At 43.2% G+C, this 16,280-nt stretch overlaps 1 protein-coding gene across 3 annotated transcripts in view; it reads left to right on the top strand.

Annotated features, from left to right (window-relative positions):
- UBE2V2 (ubiquitin conjugating enzyme E2 V2) overlaps positions 1–16,280 on the top strand; it is a 42,599-nt gene that overhangs the window by 11,402 nt on the left and 14,917 nt on the right. The window contains exon 4 of one of the 3 annotated variants that reach the window (XM_044293708.1): positions 14,798–15,665. The exons of 1 other annotated variant lie outside the window; for it this stretch is intronic. In XM_044293708.1, the coding sequence (XP_044149643.1) occupies positions 14,798–14,941 (144 nt within the window). In that variant the 3' untranslated portion in view covers positions 14,942–15,665. Of the gene's footprint in view, positions 1–14,797; positions 15,666–16,280 lie in introns of those variants that run through there. One more of the 3 variants, XM_044293709.1, reaches the window with a different exon arrangement.

The raw sequence follows: 16,280 nt of genomic DNA, 5'->3' as shown, positions 1-16,280 counted from the left end.
AAAAGTGCTCTGGTCATGAAGGGGGTTTCACCTAGCGGGGCTGAAGTGGTTAAACAGCTGATCGGCAGGGGTCCCGGGTGTCGGACACCTTTTGCATTGAAATTTATTTTGTTTGTTTGATTCTTAAATGCAAAATTAAAGATAGTCTTTCGGCAATTTTGACCATGCTAAACTTTTGAAAGCACTAGTTAGGGTCTATGAGCAGCACAAACATACCTTTTCTCATATGAGTAGCGTGAATGTAAAGTTTTATTCTACCAGATTCTGCTCCTTAAGTGCAAAGGAGGCGGAGCATTACTCTGAAGTGTGCTAGGCTCAAAGTGAGCTGCTTCACAATCCCTCCCTTCTGTTTTAATAGGCAACTGTACTGGTCTCTAAGTTGGATGCTACAGATGTCACTCATGATAGAGGGGATAGGGGATAAGTGTCTGATCGGCTAGGCCTGTTCTCCCCTGTTTGAATTTAGTGGCAGTCCCACATGCGCACTGCTGGCCCATTCAGCTCTATGGGGCTGCCAGAAATAGCCAAGCACTTGTACTCTGCTATCTCTGGGAATTCCATAGAGTTAAAGGGTTTCTACCACTTCGGTTTCACATATTTAGCTGTCAGACACTAGCGATCCGCTAGTGTCTGCTCTGGCCAACCATCCTAATATAATTGCTTTTGGGGCGGTGGTTTGGCTAAAAAAACTACTTTTATTAATATGCTAATGAGCCTCTAGGTGCTATGGGGGCGTCATTAGCACCTAGAGGCTCCGTCTACCTTCAGAAACTGCCGCCGCCCAGCGCGTCCCTCCAGCCCGCCCATCTCCTCCTGAATGCGATCCTCCTTGTGAGCGCCTGTATTCGGCGCATGCGCAGTAAATGTCTGACAGCTTCCCTGCTCAGACATCTCCACTGCGCCTGTTCCTCGGAGCACTATGGCGTCATCGCGTAGGCGCAGTGGAGATGTCTGAGCAAGGAAGCAGTCAGACATTCACTGCGCATGCGCAGAATACATACGATCGCATTCAGGAGGAGATGGGCGGGCTGGAAGGACGCGCTCGGCGGCGGCAGTTTCTGAAGGTAGACGGAGCCTCTAGGTGCTAATGACGCCCCCATAGCACCTAGAGGCTCATTAGCATATTAATAAAAGTAGTTTTTTTAGCCAAACCACCGCCCCAAAAGCAATTATATTAGGACGGTTGGCCAGAGCAGACACTAGCGGATCGCTAGTGTCTGACAGCTAAATATGTGACACCTAAGTGGTAGAAACCCTTTAAGTGGAGTGACGGACGTGCATGCCTGTCTGCTGCTTCATTCAAACTCAGACACTTACGGGAAAATTCTTAATGAAACAATCCCTTTAACCCCTTAGTGACCAAGCCAGATTTTTTTAAATCTGTCATGTGTCACTCTAGCATGGAATAACTTCGTAAAGGTCTTGCACATCAAAGTAATTCTGACATTGTTTTCTCATCACATTTTGTTCTTTACTTAGGTGGTAACATTTTACCGATAAAATATGTGTATCTTAAAAAACGTAATCTATAAAAATTTGTAAAAATTGCCATATTTTCCTATTTTCAACTGCAATATTGCAGAAGCAGCCCAGCGAAGTGGAAATTGATGAGCTGGGCGGCACTTGAAAACGGCGGTTGGGGTGCGTGTGTGCGCCCATGTGGAGCTGAAACGCCGCCCCTTGGGCAGAAAGAAGAGCGATTACATTAGGTTATCAAACATGATTTTGCTGTATTTATAAGGTGGACAGGGGTTATACTTATGTTTTTAATACACATTAGAAGACCTATGCAGTCATATATATAGCTAAATATGCTTATTGGGTCTGTCAGTGTCCCTTTAACCACCTCCCGACCGCTGTACGCGTATATGCGTCCGGGAGGTGGTTGCTTTACTCCTCCTGGACGCATATACGCGTCTTCTCGCGAGACGCGAGATTTCCTGTGAACGCGCGCACAGGCGCGCGCGCTCACAGGAACGGAAGGTAAGCGAGTGGATCTCCAGCCTGCCAGCGGCGATCGCTCGCTGGCAGGCTGGAGATCCGAATTTTTTAACCCCTAACAGGTATATTAGACGCTGTTTTCATAACAGCGTCTAATATACCTCCTACCTGGTCCTCTGGTGGTCCCTTTTGTTAGGATCGACCACCAGAGGACTCAGGTAGGTCAGTACAGTCCCACCAAACACAACACTACACTACACTACACCCCCCCACCCCCCGTCACTTATTAACCCCTTATAAACCCCTGATCACCCATGATCACCCCATATAAACTCCCTGATCACCCCCCTGTCATTGATCACCGCCCTGTCATTGATCACCCCCCTGTCAGGCTCCGTTCAGACGTCCGTATGATTTTTACGGATCCACGGATACATGGATCAGATCCGCAAAAAGCATACGGACGTCTGAATGGAGCCTTACAGGGGGGTGATAAATGACAGGCGGGTGATCACCCATATACACTCCCTGATCACCCCCTGTCATTGATCACCCCCCTGTCATTGATCACCCCCCTGTAAGGCTCCATTTAGACGTCCGCATGATTTTTACGGATCCGATCCATGTATCCATGGATCCGTAAAAATCATGCGGACGTCTGAATGGAGCCTTACAGGGGGGATGATCAGTGACAGGGGGGTGATTACCCTGATTACCCTGTCATTGATAACCCCCCTGTAAGGCTCCATTCAGACGTCCGCATGCGTTCTGTGGATCCGATCCATGTATCCATGGATCCGTAAAAAATCATGCGGATGTCTGAATGGAGCCTTACAGGGGGGGTGATCAGTGACAGGGGGGTGATCACCCTGATTACCCTGTCATTGATAACCCCCCTGTAAGGCTCCATTCAGACGTCCGCATGCGTTTTGTGGATCCGATCCATGGATCCGTAAAAAATCATGCGGATGTCTGAATGGAGCCTTACAGGGGGGGTGATCAGTGACAGGGGGGTGATCACCCTGATTACCCTGATCACCCCCTGTCATTGATAACCCCCCTGTAAGGCTCCATTCAGACGTCCGCATGCGTTCTGTGGATCCGATCCATGTATCCATGGATCCGTAAAAAATCATGCGGATGTCTGAATGGAGCCTTACAGGGGGGGTGATCAATGACAGGGGGGTGATCAGGGAGTCTATATGGGTGATCACCCCCCTGTCATTGATCACCCCCCCCCCTGTTAAGGCTCCATTCAGACATTTTTTTTGGCACAAGTTAGCGGAAATTTTTTGTTTGTTTTTGTTTTTTCTTACAAAGTCTCATATTCCACTAACTTGTGTCAAAAAATAAAATCTCACATGGACGCACCATACCCCTCACGGAATCCAAATGCGTAAACATTTTTAGACATTTATATTCCAGACTTCTTCTCACGCTTTAGGGCCCCTAAAAAGCCAGGGCAGTATAAATACCCCACATGTGACCCCATTTCGGAAAGAAGACACCCCAAGGTATTCCGTAAGGGGCATATTGAGTCCATGAAAGATTGAAATTTTTGTCCTAAGTTAGCGGAAAGTGAGACTTTGTGAGAAAAAAAACAAAAAAAAATCAATATCCGCTAACTTATGCAAAAAAAAAATATTTCTAGGAACTCGCCAGGCCCCTCATTGAATACCTTGGGGTGTCTTCTTTCCAAAGTGGGGTCACATGTGGGGTATTTATACTGCCCTGGCTTTTTAGGGGCCCGAAAGTGTGAGAAGAAGTCTGGGATCCAAATGTCTAAAAATGCCCTCCTAAAAGGAATTTGGGCCCCTTTGCGCATCTAGGCTGCAAAAAAGTGTCACACATGTGGTATCGCCGTACTCAGGAGAAGTTGGGGAATGTGTTTTGGGGTGTCATTTTACATATACCCATGCTGGGTGAGAAAAATATCTTGGTCAAATGCCAACTTTGTATAAAAAAATGGGAAAAGTTGTCTTTTGCCAAGATATTTCTCTCACCCAGCATGGGTATATGTAAAATGACCCCCCAAAACACATTGCCCAACTTCTCCTGAGTACGGCGATATCACATGTGTGACACTTTTTTGCAGCCAAGGTGGGCAAAGGGGCACATATTCCAAAGTGCACCTTTCGGATTTCACCGGTCATTTTTTACACATTTTGATTGCAAGGTACTTCTTACACATTTGGGCCCCTAAATTGCCAGGGCAGTATAACTACGCCACAAGTGACCCCATTTTGGAAAGAAGACACCCCAAGGTATTCCGTGAGGGGCACGGCGAGTTCCTAGAATTTTTTATTTTTTGTCACAATTTAGCGGAAAATGATGATTTTTCTTTTTTTTTCTTTTTTCCTTACAAAGTCTCATATTCCACTAACTTGCGACAGAAAATAAAAAATTCTAGGAACTCGCCATGCCCCTCACGGAATACCTTGGGGTGTCTTCTTTCCAAAATGGGGTCACTTGTGGGGTAGTTATACTGCCCTGGCAATTTAGGGGCCCAAATGTGTGAGAAGAACTTTGCAATCAAAATGTGTAAAAAATGCCCTGCAAAATCCGAAAGGTGCACTTTGGAATATGTGCCCCTTTGCCCACCTTGGCAGCAAAAAAGTGTGACACATCTGGTATCGCCGTACTCAGGAGAAGTTGGGGAATGTGTTTTGGGGTGTCATTTTACATATACCCATGCTGGGTGAGAAAAATATCTTGGTCAAATGCCAACTTTGTATAAAAAAATGGGAAAAGTTGTCTTTTGCCAAGATATTTCTCTCACCCAGCATGGGTATATGTAAAATGACACCCCAAATCACATTCCCCAACTTCTCCTGAGTACGGCGATACCAGATGTGTGACACTTTTTTGATGCCAAGGTGGGCAAAGGGGCACATATTCCAAAGTGCACCTTTCGGATTTCACCGGTCATTTTTTACAGATTTTGATTGCAAAGTACTTCTCACACATATGGGCCCCTAAATTGCCAGGGCAGTATAACTACGCCACAAGTGACCCCATTTTGGAAAGAAGACACCCCAAGGTATTCCGTGAGGGGCATGGCGAGTTCCTAGAATTTTTTATTTTTTGTCGCAAGTTAGTGGAATATGAGACTTTGTAAGGAAAAAAGAGAAAAAAAAAAAAATCATCATTTTCCGCTAACTTGTGACAAAAAATTAAAAATTCTAGGAACTCGCCATGCCCCTCACGGAATACCTTGGGGTGTCTTCTTTCCAAAATGGGGTCACTTGTGGGGTAGTTATACTGCCCTGGCAATTTAGGGGCCCAAATGTGTGAGAAGTACCTTGCAATCAAAATGTGTAAAAAATGCCCTGCAAAATCCGAAAGGTGCACTTTGGAATATGTGCCCCTTTGCCCACCTTGGCAGCAAAAAAGTGTGACACATCTGGTATCGCCGTACTCAGGAGAAGTTGGGGAATGTGTTTTGGGGTGTCATTTTACATATACCCATGCTGGGTGAGAAAAATATCTTGGTCAAATGCCAACTTTGTATAAAAAAATGGGAAAAGTTGTCTTTTGCCAAGATATTTCTCTCACCCAGCATGGGTATATGTAAAATGACACCCTAAATCACATTCCCCAACTTCTCCTGAGTACGGCGATACCAGATGTGTGACACTTTTTTGATGCCAAGGTGGGCAAAGGGGCACATATTCCAAAGTGCACCTTTCGGATTTCACCGGTCATTTTTTACAGATTTTGATTGCAAAGTACTTCTCACACATATGGGCCCCTAAATTGCCAGGGCAGTATAACTACGCCACAAGTGACCCCATTTTGGAAAGAAGACACCCCAAGGTATTCCGTGAGGGGCATGGCGAGTTCCTAGAATTTTTTATTTTTTGTCGCAAGTTAGTGGAATATGAGACTTTGTAAGGAAAAAAGAGAAAAAAAAAAAATCATCATTTTCCGCTAACTTGTGACAAAAAATTAAAAATTCTAGGAACTCGCCATGCCCCTCACGGAATACCTTGGGGTGTCTTCTTTCCAAAATGGGGTCACTTGTGGCGTAGTTATACTGCCCTGGCAATTTAGGGGCCCAAATGTGTGAGAAGTACCTTGCAATCAAAATGTGTAAAAAATGGCCTGCAAAATCCGAAAGGTGCACTTTGGAATGTGTGCCCCTTTGCCCACCTTGGCTGCAAAAAAGTGTGACACATCTGGTATCGCCGTACTCAGGAGAAGTTGGGGAATGTGTTTTGGGGTGTCATTTTACATATACCCATGCTGGATGAGAGAAATATCTTGGCAAAAGACAACTTTTCCCATTTTTTTATACAAAGTTGGCATTTGACCAAGATATTTTTCTCACCCAGCATGGGTATATGTAAAATGACACCCCAAAACACATTCCCCAACTTCTCCTGAGTACGGTGATACCAGATGTGTCACACTTTTTTGCTGCCAAGGTGGGCAAAGGGGCGCATATTCCAAAGTGCACCTTTTGGATTTCACCGGTCATTTTTTACACATTTTGATTGCAAAGTTCTTCTCACACATTTGGGCCCCTAAATTGCCAGGGCAGTATAACTACCCCACAAGTGACCCCATTTTGGAAAGAAGACACCCCAAGGTATTCTGTGAGGGGCATGGTGAGTTCCTAGAATTTTTTATTTTTTGTCGCAAGTTAGTGGAATATGAGACTTTGTAAGAAAAAATAAAAAAAATAAAATCATCATCATTTTCCGCTAACTTGTGACAAAAAATAAAAAGTTCTATGAACTCACTATGCCCATCAGCGAATACCTTAGGGTGTCTACTTTCCGAAATGGGGTCATTTGTGGGGTTTTTCTACTGTTTGGGCATTGTAGAACCTCAGGAAACATGACAGGTGCTCAGAAAGTCAGAGCTGTTTCAAAAAGCGGAAATTCACATTTTTGTACCATAGTTTGTAAATGCTATAACTTTTACCCAAACCATTTTTTTTTTTGCCCAAACATTTGTTTTTTAATCAAAGACATGTAGAACAATAAATTTGGCGAAAAATTTATATATGGATGTCGTTTTTTTTGCAAAATTTTACAGCTGAAAGTGAAAAATGTCATTTTTTTGCAAAAAAATCGTTACATTTTGATTAATAACAAAAAAAGTAAAAATGCCAGCAGCAATGAAATACCACCAAATGAAAGCTCCATTAGTGAGAAGAAAAGGAGGTAAAATTCATTTGGGTGGTAAGTTGCATGACCGAGCGATAAACGGCTGAAAGTAGTGTAGTGCCGAAGTGTAAAAAGTGCTCTGGTCATGAAGGGGGTTTCACCTAGCGGGGCTGAAGTGGTTAAGAGACTTTGAAGGGTTTCTATCATGAGAAATAACGTTATGTAGCTGACTGACATTAGCAATGTGCTAATATCAGCAGTACATAACAGTATGCTTTATAACTCCCTGCCTGTCGCCGTTCTCTTAAAATTAAGACTTTCAAAATATGCTAATGAACCTCTAGGTGCTATGAGGGCGTTGCTTCAGCACCTAGAGGCTCGGTCTACGCACCATTTGGCACGCCCAGGTCCAGTTGATTGACATTTGAGTTCTCCTCAGTGTCCTGTAAATCCGGCGCCGTCCTGTTTAGTATTCGGCACAGTGAGTGAAGGACGCACTTCTGCTGCCGGCTTCCTCACTGCGCCTGCGCCGAAGGAAGGAATCTGGCAGCAGGAGCGCGTCCTTCACTCACTGCACCTGCGCCGAATACTAAACTGGACGGCGCAGGCGTGGGATTTACGGGACACTGAAGAGAACTCGAAAGTCAATCAACTGTACATGGGCGTGCCAAAGGGTGCGTAGACCGATCCTCTAGGTGCTGAAACAACACCCTAATAGCACCTAGAGCCTCCTTAGCATATTTTAAAAGTCTTTATTTTAAGAGAACAGCGGCAGGCAGGTCGTTATAAAGCATACTGTTATGTACTGCTGATATTAGCACATCTCTAATGTCAGTCAGCTACGTAACGTTATTTCTCATGACAGAAACCCTTTAATTTTAACATTTTTGAAGTACATATTTTTTTTTCCTGCAACAAGCTAAGTTTGCAGAGGCTTATAAGCGTCAGAATAATATAATCCCTCCAAAAGTGACCCCATTTTGAAAACTAGACCCCTTAACGTATTATCTATGGGTGTAATGAGTTTTTTGACCCCCTAGTTTTTTAAAGAAATGAATCCTTTTTTACACAAAAGTGTCAATTTAAAGACAGGTTTTTTTCTACAAAGCACATGAAAATGAAGAAGTACACCCCAAAATGTATCACCCCATTTCTCCTGAAATATCCCCATTGTGACCCTAATCTTATGTCTAAGGAGCACCTGGGGCCTTTCAGATAATAAACTGAAAATGGTGCAGGCCCCATTGCACACATGTAATGGCGTTGAGCTGTAAAATGATAAAAAAACCTAGATCCCTTAAAGCATGCATCTAGTGGTGTAGTGAGCATGCGGAGTGCAAAATTATTATAGGATGAAATAATGAGTATATATGGTTTTATTGTTAATAAAATATTTTTAGATGGGTAACCCTAGAAATCAACCACATTCTTATCTTTGTGGCGCATACAGATGAGAAGTAAAACTGTGCACTTATAAAGGAGGCAGATTTCTAAAAAGGCATTTGCCTGTACATATGACTATGTCTCGCCAACAAAGCAGTTGCCCTGCATTTCTTTTGTTCTGATGCTGTTGTGAGCAGCGTTCTGGTCTGACATATACAGTAATTACTAATTGCAGAAAAAAAAACTGAACTGTAGTGAAAAGCAACATGTCCAAGAAAACGGAGCAAAATGTCTCCAACTATATTGCAAATTCCAGTTTGTTCGCAAGATACAAGAACACCGATAGGGCTGTAATGACAAGCCAGGATTCAAGGACAGTGACTGCTTGTACAACGTCTCTTTAGCCCCATCAATCCCTATATGAGAGATGAATGTGCTAAGTGACGCGGTGCACCATAACAGGCCCCTGCCCGCCAAGGTAGAAACCACTATGCACACAATCAACCAGTCACCTACAGAATATATAAAAGGACAGTGTCCAGAACCGTCTGTAGGAACAGTAATGGATTACTACATCCCAAAATGATGTCAGGATTTCTAGATGTGTTGTGGGGTGTAAGAGGTGCACAAAAGAAAAATTCTTAATAAAGCCCTTAGTGTACTGGTGAGGAACAGATTAATCATTAGAGATCCTCCAAATATAAAAAAAATATCATGCCAATATCATGATACAGTAATGTGAATGGAATTAACAGCTTTGTGTGCAGGACATAGTGATAAAAAATGAAATAATGAAAATTAAGAAAACAAATCCGAAAAGGTAAAATTTGTTCCAATGTCTGAAAAAAAAAATTGCTCTACAACCCTTCCCAAAAGGATCCATCTCTCCCTGGAAAGCCCACAAACTAAACAGAAAATGAGAATAAATTGACTTCCTGAAAAGACCCATCCCCCCCCTTTTTGGTATTAAATAAAATGTATAATTCGCAACCGTATGGTATGTCTCAAAACAGGGGTAATTGCAGAGGCCTGGTTGTGATGGGCAACTGGGGCAGTAAAATCGGGTGTCCCTCCTCCTTCCATGTTTGCTACGCATCGCTTCTGAGGATATGTCTTGCTGGCAGTGACGGGTGAGGGAAGTGGCGTTCTGAAAGCCTTTGAACATCCTTAGAATCAACGGCTTGCCCAGATGCGGGGGACTCAAACAGGAGACTCTCAATCACCTTCTACTGGAACTCAAGGAAGTTGAGGGTTCCACGGGCCCTTTTTTTTCCCAAATGAAACAAAACTATTATAGGTAGCAATCTGAATGAGGTAGATTGCTACCTTTTTATACCAGGCCCTGTTTTTTCGCTTTACCAGGTAGGGTTGAAGCTCCTGGTCCGAGAGGTCTACAGCTCCCATAAATTTATTATAATCTGTCACACAGACTGGTTTGTGCTTGTTCGCCGTAGCCCCCCTCTCCCTAACTGCCACTGTGGTGTCTGCATGCACGGTGGTCAGCATGTAGACATCCTTCCTGTCCTTCCACTTCACTGCAAGCAGCTGGTCAGTTGCAAGGGCGAAGGATGTTCCTCTCTCCAAACGCTTGGACACCGGCGGTTGTGGGTATTCCACTCTATTTTTACGGACTGTCCCACAAGCCCCTGTGTTTGCAGCATGGAGGAATTTAAAAAGGGGTATGCTGGTAAAAAATTATCAGTGTACACGTGGTACGCTTTGTTTAGGAATGGCGCCAATAGATCCTACACAATTTTTCCTGATGCTCTTGCACACCTTTATATAATTTTACCGCATGTCTGGCACGCTTGGAGGGAATAAACTGATGGAAGGAAAGGTGGCCTTTACAACTAAAAAGGGATTAATCGACGGATAGATTTTTATCAGGGGTACATACTTTTAAGAATAAATCCTTAAAGGGGTTGTCCGGGTTTAGAGCTTCGGGACATAACTGCTGCAAACACAGGGGTTGAGTGGACAGTACTCGCAGCCCAATAGGATTAGACAGATGGCTTTTTTTTTACAATGCCCATGTCCAGGGTAAGCCCCAACATTTTTTTTATTTCGCGGAACACTTGTGGGGGTCCTCCGTCTTATATAAAAAGACGTGGGCTTTTGTACAGCAGACTGTGTGGCGTACAGATTAGTTTGCTGCACAATTAATTCCAGGACTTTATCGTCCACAAATTAATGTGGATGTCACCAATTTTACCCCTTATGATTTTTTTCATTTATTTGGGGAGTAGATAAAAATTGGGGTACTTCGGGGGTGAAAATGATGAAGCAGGAACCCACGTAGTAGACGGGAAAGGGAACGCTGGGTGGTGAATGAGAAGAGGTGGTGACTTCTACCACCATAGGGCTATAGGGTCTAGGGATGGAAGCGGACCTAGAGTCCCCGCTATCGGAAAATATTTCCGCCTCTGAAGCGGTGTCGGATTCAGAGTTTTCAGAGCATAGAAATTCATATGCCTGCTCTGCACTATATAATTTTGAACCATAAATACTCAACACAGCCGCATAGAATATAAGATAGAAAATCTTTATTGTTACAAAAACAACATATTGATAAGACATATATGTACGTGGCAATACAGACACAGGAATGAATAAAGACAATGATAGCATGTTTATACATGTAAAACTCCTAACGAGTACCAGGGGGATAAAACCCCAATAAATCATGGTAAAGTGCATTAAAACAGAGATGAACATAGGAGAGATAGCTGCCCAGTATATACAGACCAGATAGTCCTAACCCCAACGTGCGTTTCGCTGTCGCCTCCTTGGCCTTATAAACCCATTTAATTGAGTAAACGCTGAACACATGTGATAAGGTAAATAGCCGCCAAATACCCTGTAGTTGATACTGGAAATGACGTAGGTTGCTAGGGAACGCCTAAGCGTCACTTCCTGTATCGAGTAAACCTACACCCTGACATGTAAATACACCCATTTATAACTCTAATAGCTGCATAAAGCTACCTAGTATCAATCGGTGCTCCTCATCGCATCGCCTAGGAAAACTCTGCCATTCTGTGATGAGAATATCAGGGGATGGAGAAATCGCGGGCGCTCAGCCGGAAGGCACATGCTCCGCATAAAATGTGCGACGTGTGCATCATCACCGGCCGCCTGCGGAAACCCTGCGCCACGTCACATGATTGGACCAGCCAGGTCCTGAACGAGACGATATTGCATAACCCTTAATCCACATAACATTATCAGAGGACACCAAAAAGTGAATATTAAGGCGGATAAAACGCATATCGTAGATATAGTGTATAAGTAAGTCATATAAAAAAAGATTATATATAAGAAAAATCATCATATGCGCACAGTGTATATACATACAAACAATATATTGGACAAAGGATATCAACCTTTATATATATGGCCCATCGTGAGCCAAGTGCGTACAACTAGCACAATGAAAGACCAGTGCTAAGTGAAGTGAAAAAACGTGCGGTGCTCAGTGCAAACATGCAAAAACCAAAGTGTCAACATTTCATTGCAACAGTATGACAAGTGAGAATTAAGATAAAGAATTCCATCTATTTTGACCATATTGACAGCATTATGAGCTATGGTTTTGTAAATAAACATGTCGGAGGTGTGACTGGTATCCTAAACACAGGGTGCGTTTTGAAAACCAGTATATTATCTTTTGAGACACTCAAACACCATAGGTCCTTAACGTTACTCAATCTGCAATAGTGATCTGACTGTAACAGGCACTTAATGACGGACGCCCACTACCCGCCAGTTACGGACGGACAGTTTATAAATAGATTTTTCTTTTTTTCCACAGTAAGGATCCATTCACATGTCCGTAAGTGTTCTGCGGATCCGCAAATTGCGGATCTGCAAAACATGGACACTGGCAATGTGCATTCCGCAATTCGCAGACCGCACATCGCCGGCACTATAAGGGTCCATTCACACGTCCGCAAAATGGGTCCGCATCCGTTCCGCAATTCTGCGGAACGGGTGCAGACCCATTCATTTTAAATAGGGCCAGAATGTGCTGTCCGCATTTGCGGTGCAATTGCAGACAAGATTAGATGTGCGGTCCGCATATTGCAGAATGCACATTGCCAGTGTCCGTGTTTTACAGATCCGCAATTTGCGGATCCGCAGAACACTTACGGACGTGTGAATGGACCCTAATAGAAAAAGCCTAATCTTGTCTGCAGTTGTGGACAAGAATAGGACATGTTCTATTTTTTTGCGGATGCGGAAGTGCGGACAGCACATTCCAGCCCCATTGAAAATAAATGGGTCTGCACCCGTTCCGCAAAATTGTGGAATGGATGCGGACCCATTTTGCGGACGTGTGAATGGACCCTAAATCGCACGGCCAGGACAGAAGTCTGATCTCTCTCTCCTCACAGAACAACTGCACTGAGGGGGGAGAGAAGCACAGCCCATGTCCTGGCTGTGTTAGTAAATATAATGGATGTGATCTCCATGATCGGTTTATCATGGAGACCACATGATCAGGGACCAATATTAATGGTCCCTGATGGTTTATTTGCTGAGGGCAGATCTTCAGCACAGTAGCCAGTGTGCATATCTGCGCCATTTTTCTTATTCTATGGGGGGGGCTCCTGCCCTTTATTAAAATGTTTGGGGGCATAATTCATTACTCTCTCTCCTCTCCTGAGGAGAGAGAACTACTGTAAGAGTGGCCGGCATATAGTCTGCGCATGTGCCGAGCTGCCGTCTCCATTTGTGTTAAGGTACTGGGGGGGTGGGGTGAGGGTCGGGACCCAGCTTTCCCCTATGGGGAAGCTGGGGGACCCGATCCTCGCACCGAAGACTTTCTCCCTCCTCTCTTACATGAGAGGAGGGAGAAAGTTTACTGCCGGCAGCTCTGCTGCTGGCCTTTTCGGTGATCACAGACCGCTTGTCAAGGTCTCTGATCACTGCCCCCAGCTACCTGCGCTTTTTTATAGTGCTAGCTTGGGCTGAAGTGCCGCCGTAAAAAGGGTAGTCACTAAGGGGATAAGCATGGTTAATACTCCTAATAGTCTCTTTGGCTTTCCAGTCTTCGTTAAAACTTTCCTACCATTTTGCTTCTGCAGAGAATATGTAAATCCTTCACCTAGCTGTTGGTGCTTGTGAAACAAAAATCCATCAGAACACTATCCCTTTTTCTGATAGTTTACAAAATTGAACAAGCAGGATCTTTTTTTCAGCCAGTTTTAATGGATGCAGCCGGTTGTATTAAATCAAACAGAAGCATTTTCCTCTGGCTTTAAGTTCCCAGGCCGGATCTTATAACCGGAAAGGAAATCACATATGTGAAAGTAGCCTTACAGTAGCATGGATTATTAGATCTGCAGTCGGGCTGGGGTTTTGTGGCTAAAGTGTGCCCACATTATAGCTGCCGGAATGAGATCGTAGAGATAGCAGAGTGGACAGCAGGTGAAAGAAACCAAGAAGGGCAGTTCACACATGCTCTACATAGGAAAGAAAGAACACACATTGCACAGGAACACAGCAGAATCCTGTGCACAGAGCCAGCATTGATTACATGAGAAAAGTCTGAGATAAGGAGCAGGTTGTAAATGGAATATCACAGGGTCTGAAATTTAATTAAAAAAAATTTAAACTTTTTTTTTTTTTTTTTTGCTGCTAACCACTAACATATGCACATCACTTTTTCCATGTAAAGCTATCCATAGCTATCCATGTGCCTTTTTAAAGGAAACTAATAATGAGCTAATTTTTTCATTTTAATGCAACCTGGACCCTACCCATCCTGTGGTACCTAGGGCTCAGTTCACACCTAGTCTTTTTCCTTCCATCAGTGGTACATGCTGGGAGTACTTCCTGATATATACCTCTGACAGAAGGATGCAATGTCTGTCGCTGTATAGGCTCATAGTGTCATATGTCACCCATTGACTCCCATTGTTAAAAAAAAATCAAACATAAACCATGAGACGTATTGTTTTGGTAACTGTATAGGAAAGTGCAGCAAACCACCCTTTTCTGTACAGTGAAAAATAGGTACGTCGACACATATCAACCCAAAGTATCCTAAAAGGTCTCTCTTTTGGGTGCATGGGACCCTATGGATATGTTTGGTCTATGTGCAATGGGCTTTCCCGGTGCATATGGATAATGTAATGAAAGAAAGTAAAGTTGTGACCAGAGCCGAACACTGAGTGAGAAGACTCCTGTTCACCCTATTCACTGGAAAAACATCAGTATGATCTGCAGTATATGTGAACCATAGGTATTTGAGTTAAAGCTATGGTCTAAGGTTGGCACGTGTTGGCCCCATGTACACTACAGGATGGTACACTTATTCCAATTAAAGTTTTTACTTTTCTTTTCTTTTCCTTTAGGTGGATTCACGATGCATACCTGTTTTATCTAAATGGCAAAACTCATATAGCATTAAAGTTGTCCTCCAAGAACTTAGACGCATGATGATGTCCAAAGAAAATATGAAGCTCCCACAGCCTCCAGAAGGACAAACCTACAATTAAATAATGTGGGAATGTTTCCATTCTTCCTCCCAGCCCCTTCCACAAATTTCTAAAAGGCCTGCAATATGTATTGTTGCATGCCTCTGCCTCTCCAGCTCTGAGAGGGAAAGCCCTTTCAGCCCTGAAAACTAAAAACTGGGCACAATTTGCACATGACTTCTCATTGTTGTCTTGGATGTCTCCTAGTTTTGACTCCCATTGGTCATGGACATATTATGCAACGTGTGTTGCAGTGAAACCCCTATACACCTGCACAATAGAGAAAAAAAATAAGATAAACAGGGCAATGGGGTTCCAAATAAGTATTTTCTCTGATCTAGAGTTGCTTGATTTAAGGATTTTCACATTCATGATATTTTTGTTTCCTTAAAGAGCAGCAGTATTTTTTCTTTTCTTACATCTTTATTATAGGGTTCTGAGATTTGCTGTGTGACATTTTCATTTGTGTCAGATGCACCTTAGTAACAGACTGCATATTGCCTTCAACAAGATGTAGTCTGTTGCTAAGGGCCATCTTACAGAATTTTTAATGTTGTTTGTATCAACAAACACAATTTTCGGGTTGTACATAGATATAGTCTACATATTACTAAATGATTACTATGCATTGCTTCTCATCTGATCCCGAGTTGCAATCTGCTGGTTATTAAAGGGATTGTCTCACTTCAGCAAATGGCTTTTATCATGTAGACAGAGTTAATACAAGATACTTACTAATATATTGTGATTGTCCATATTGTCTCCTTTGTTGGCTTGAATCATTTTTCCATCTCATTATACACTGCTTGTTTCCAGAGTTTACAACCACCCTGCAATCCAGCAGCGATGGCCGTGCTTACACACTGTAGGAAAAAGGCACCGGTCTCTTCCCAGGCCTACTGGAGTGCGCATTGGCATGCACCTTTTCCTACAGCGTGCAAGCGCGTCCACAGCTGCTGGATTGCACGGTGGTCGTAACCATGGAAATGAGCAGTGTATAGTGCGATTGAAAAAATAAATTAATCAGCAAAAGAGGCAATATGGACAATCACAATACATTAGTAAGTGCCTTGTTTTAACTTTCTCTACATGATAAATGCCATTCGCTGAAGTGAGACAACCCCTTTAATGGAAACAATGAATAACACAGCTCAGTGGAGTTCCTATAATGCAGATAATATTGCCTGGTGTATACACAGCGCGTCCCAGAATTTAATTACAAAGGCAAATCTATACATAAATTAAGCCTGAAAAGGATTTTCAGAGATTTCAGCTCTGAAGCCTGCATAAATATGAATGAAGGTCAGGACTACAATAAAAGTAGTAGAATAATTTTAAATGTCATGCAAGAAATCTCACC

The sequence above is a fragment of the Bufo gargarizans genome, chromosome 5, assembly GCF_014858855.1.
Source record: "Bufo gargarizans isolate SCDJY-AF-19 chromosome 5, ASM1485885v1, whole genome shotgun sequence".
Classification (NCBI taxonomy): Eukaryota; Metazoa; Chordata; class Amphibia; order Anura; family Bufonidae; genus Bufo; species Bufo gargarizans.
The sequence above is the reverse complement of the archived record's forward strand: the minus strand, read 5'-3'. Positions and strand labels throughout refer to the sequence as shown.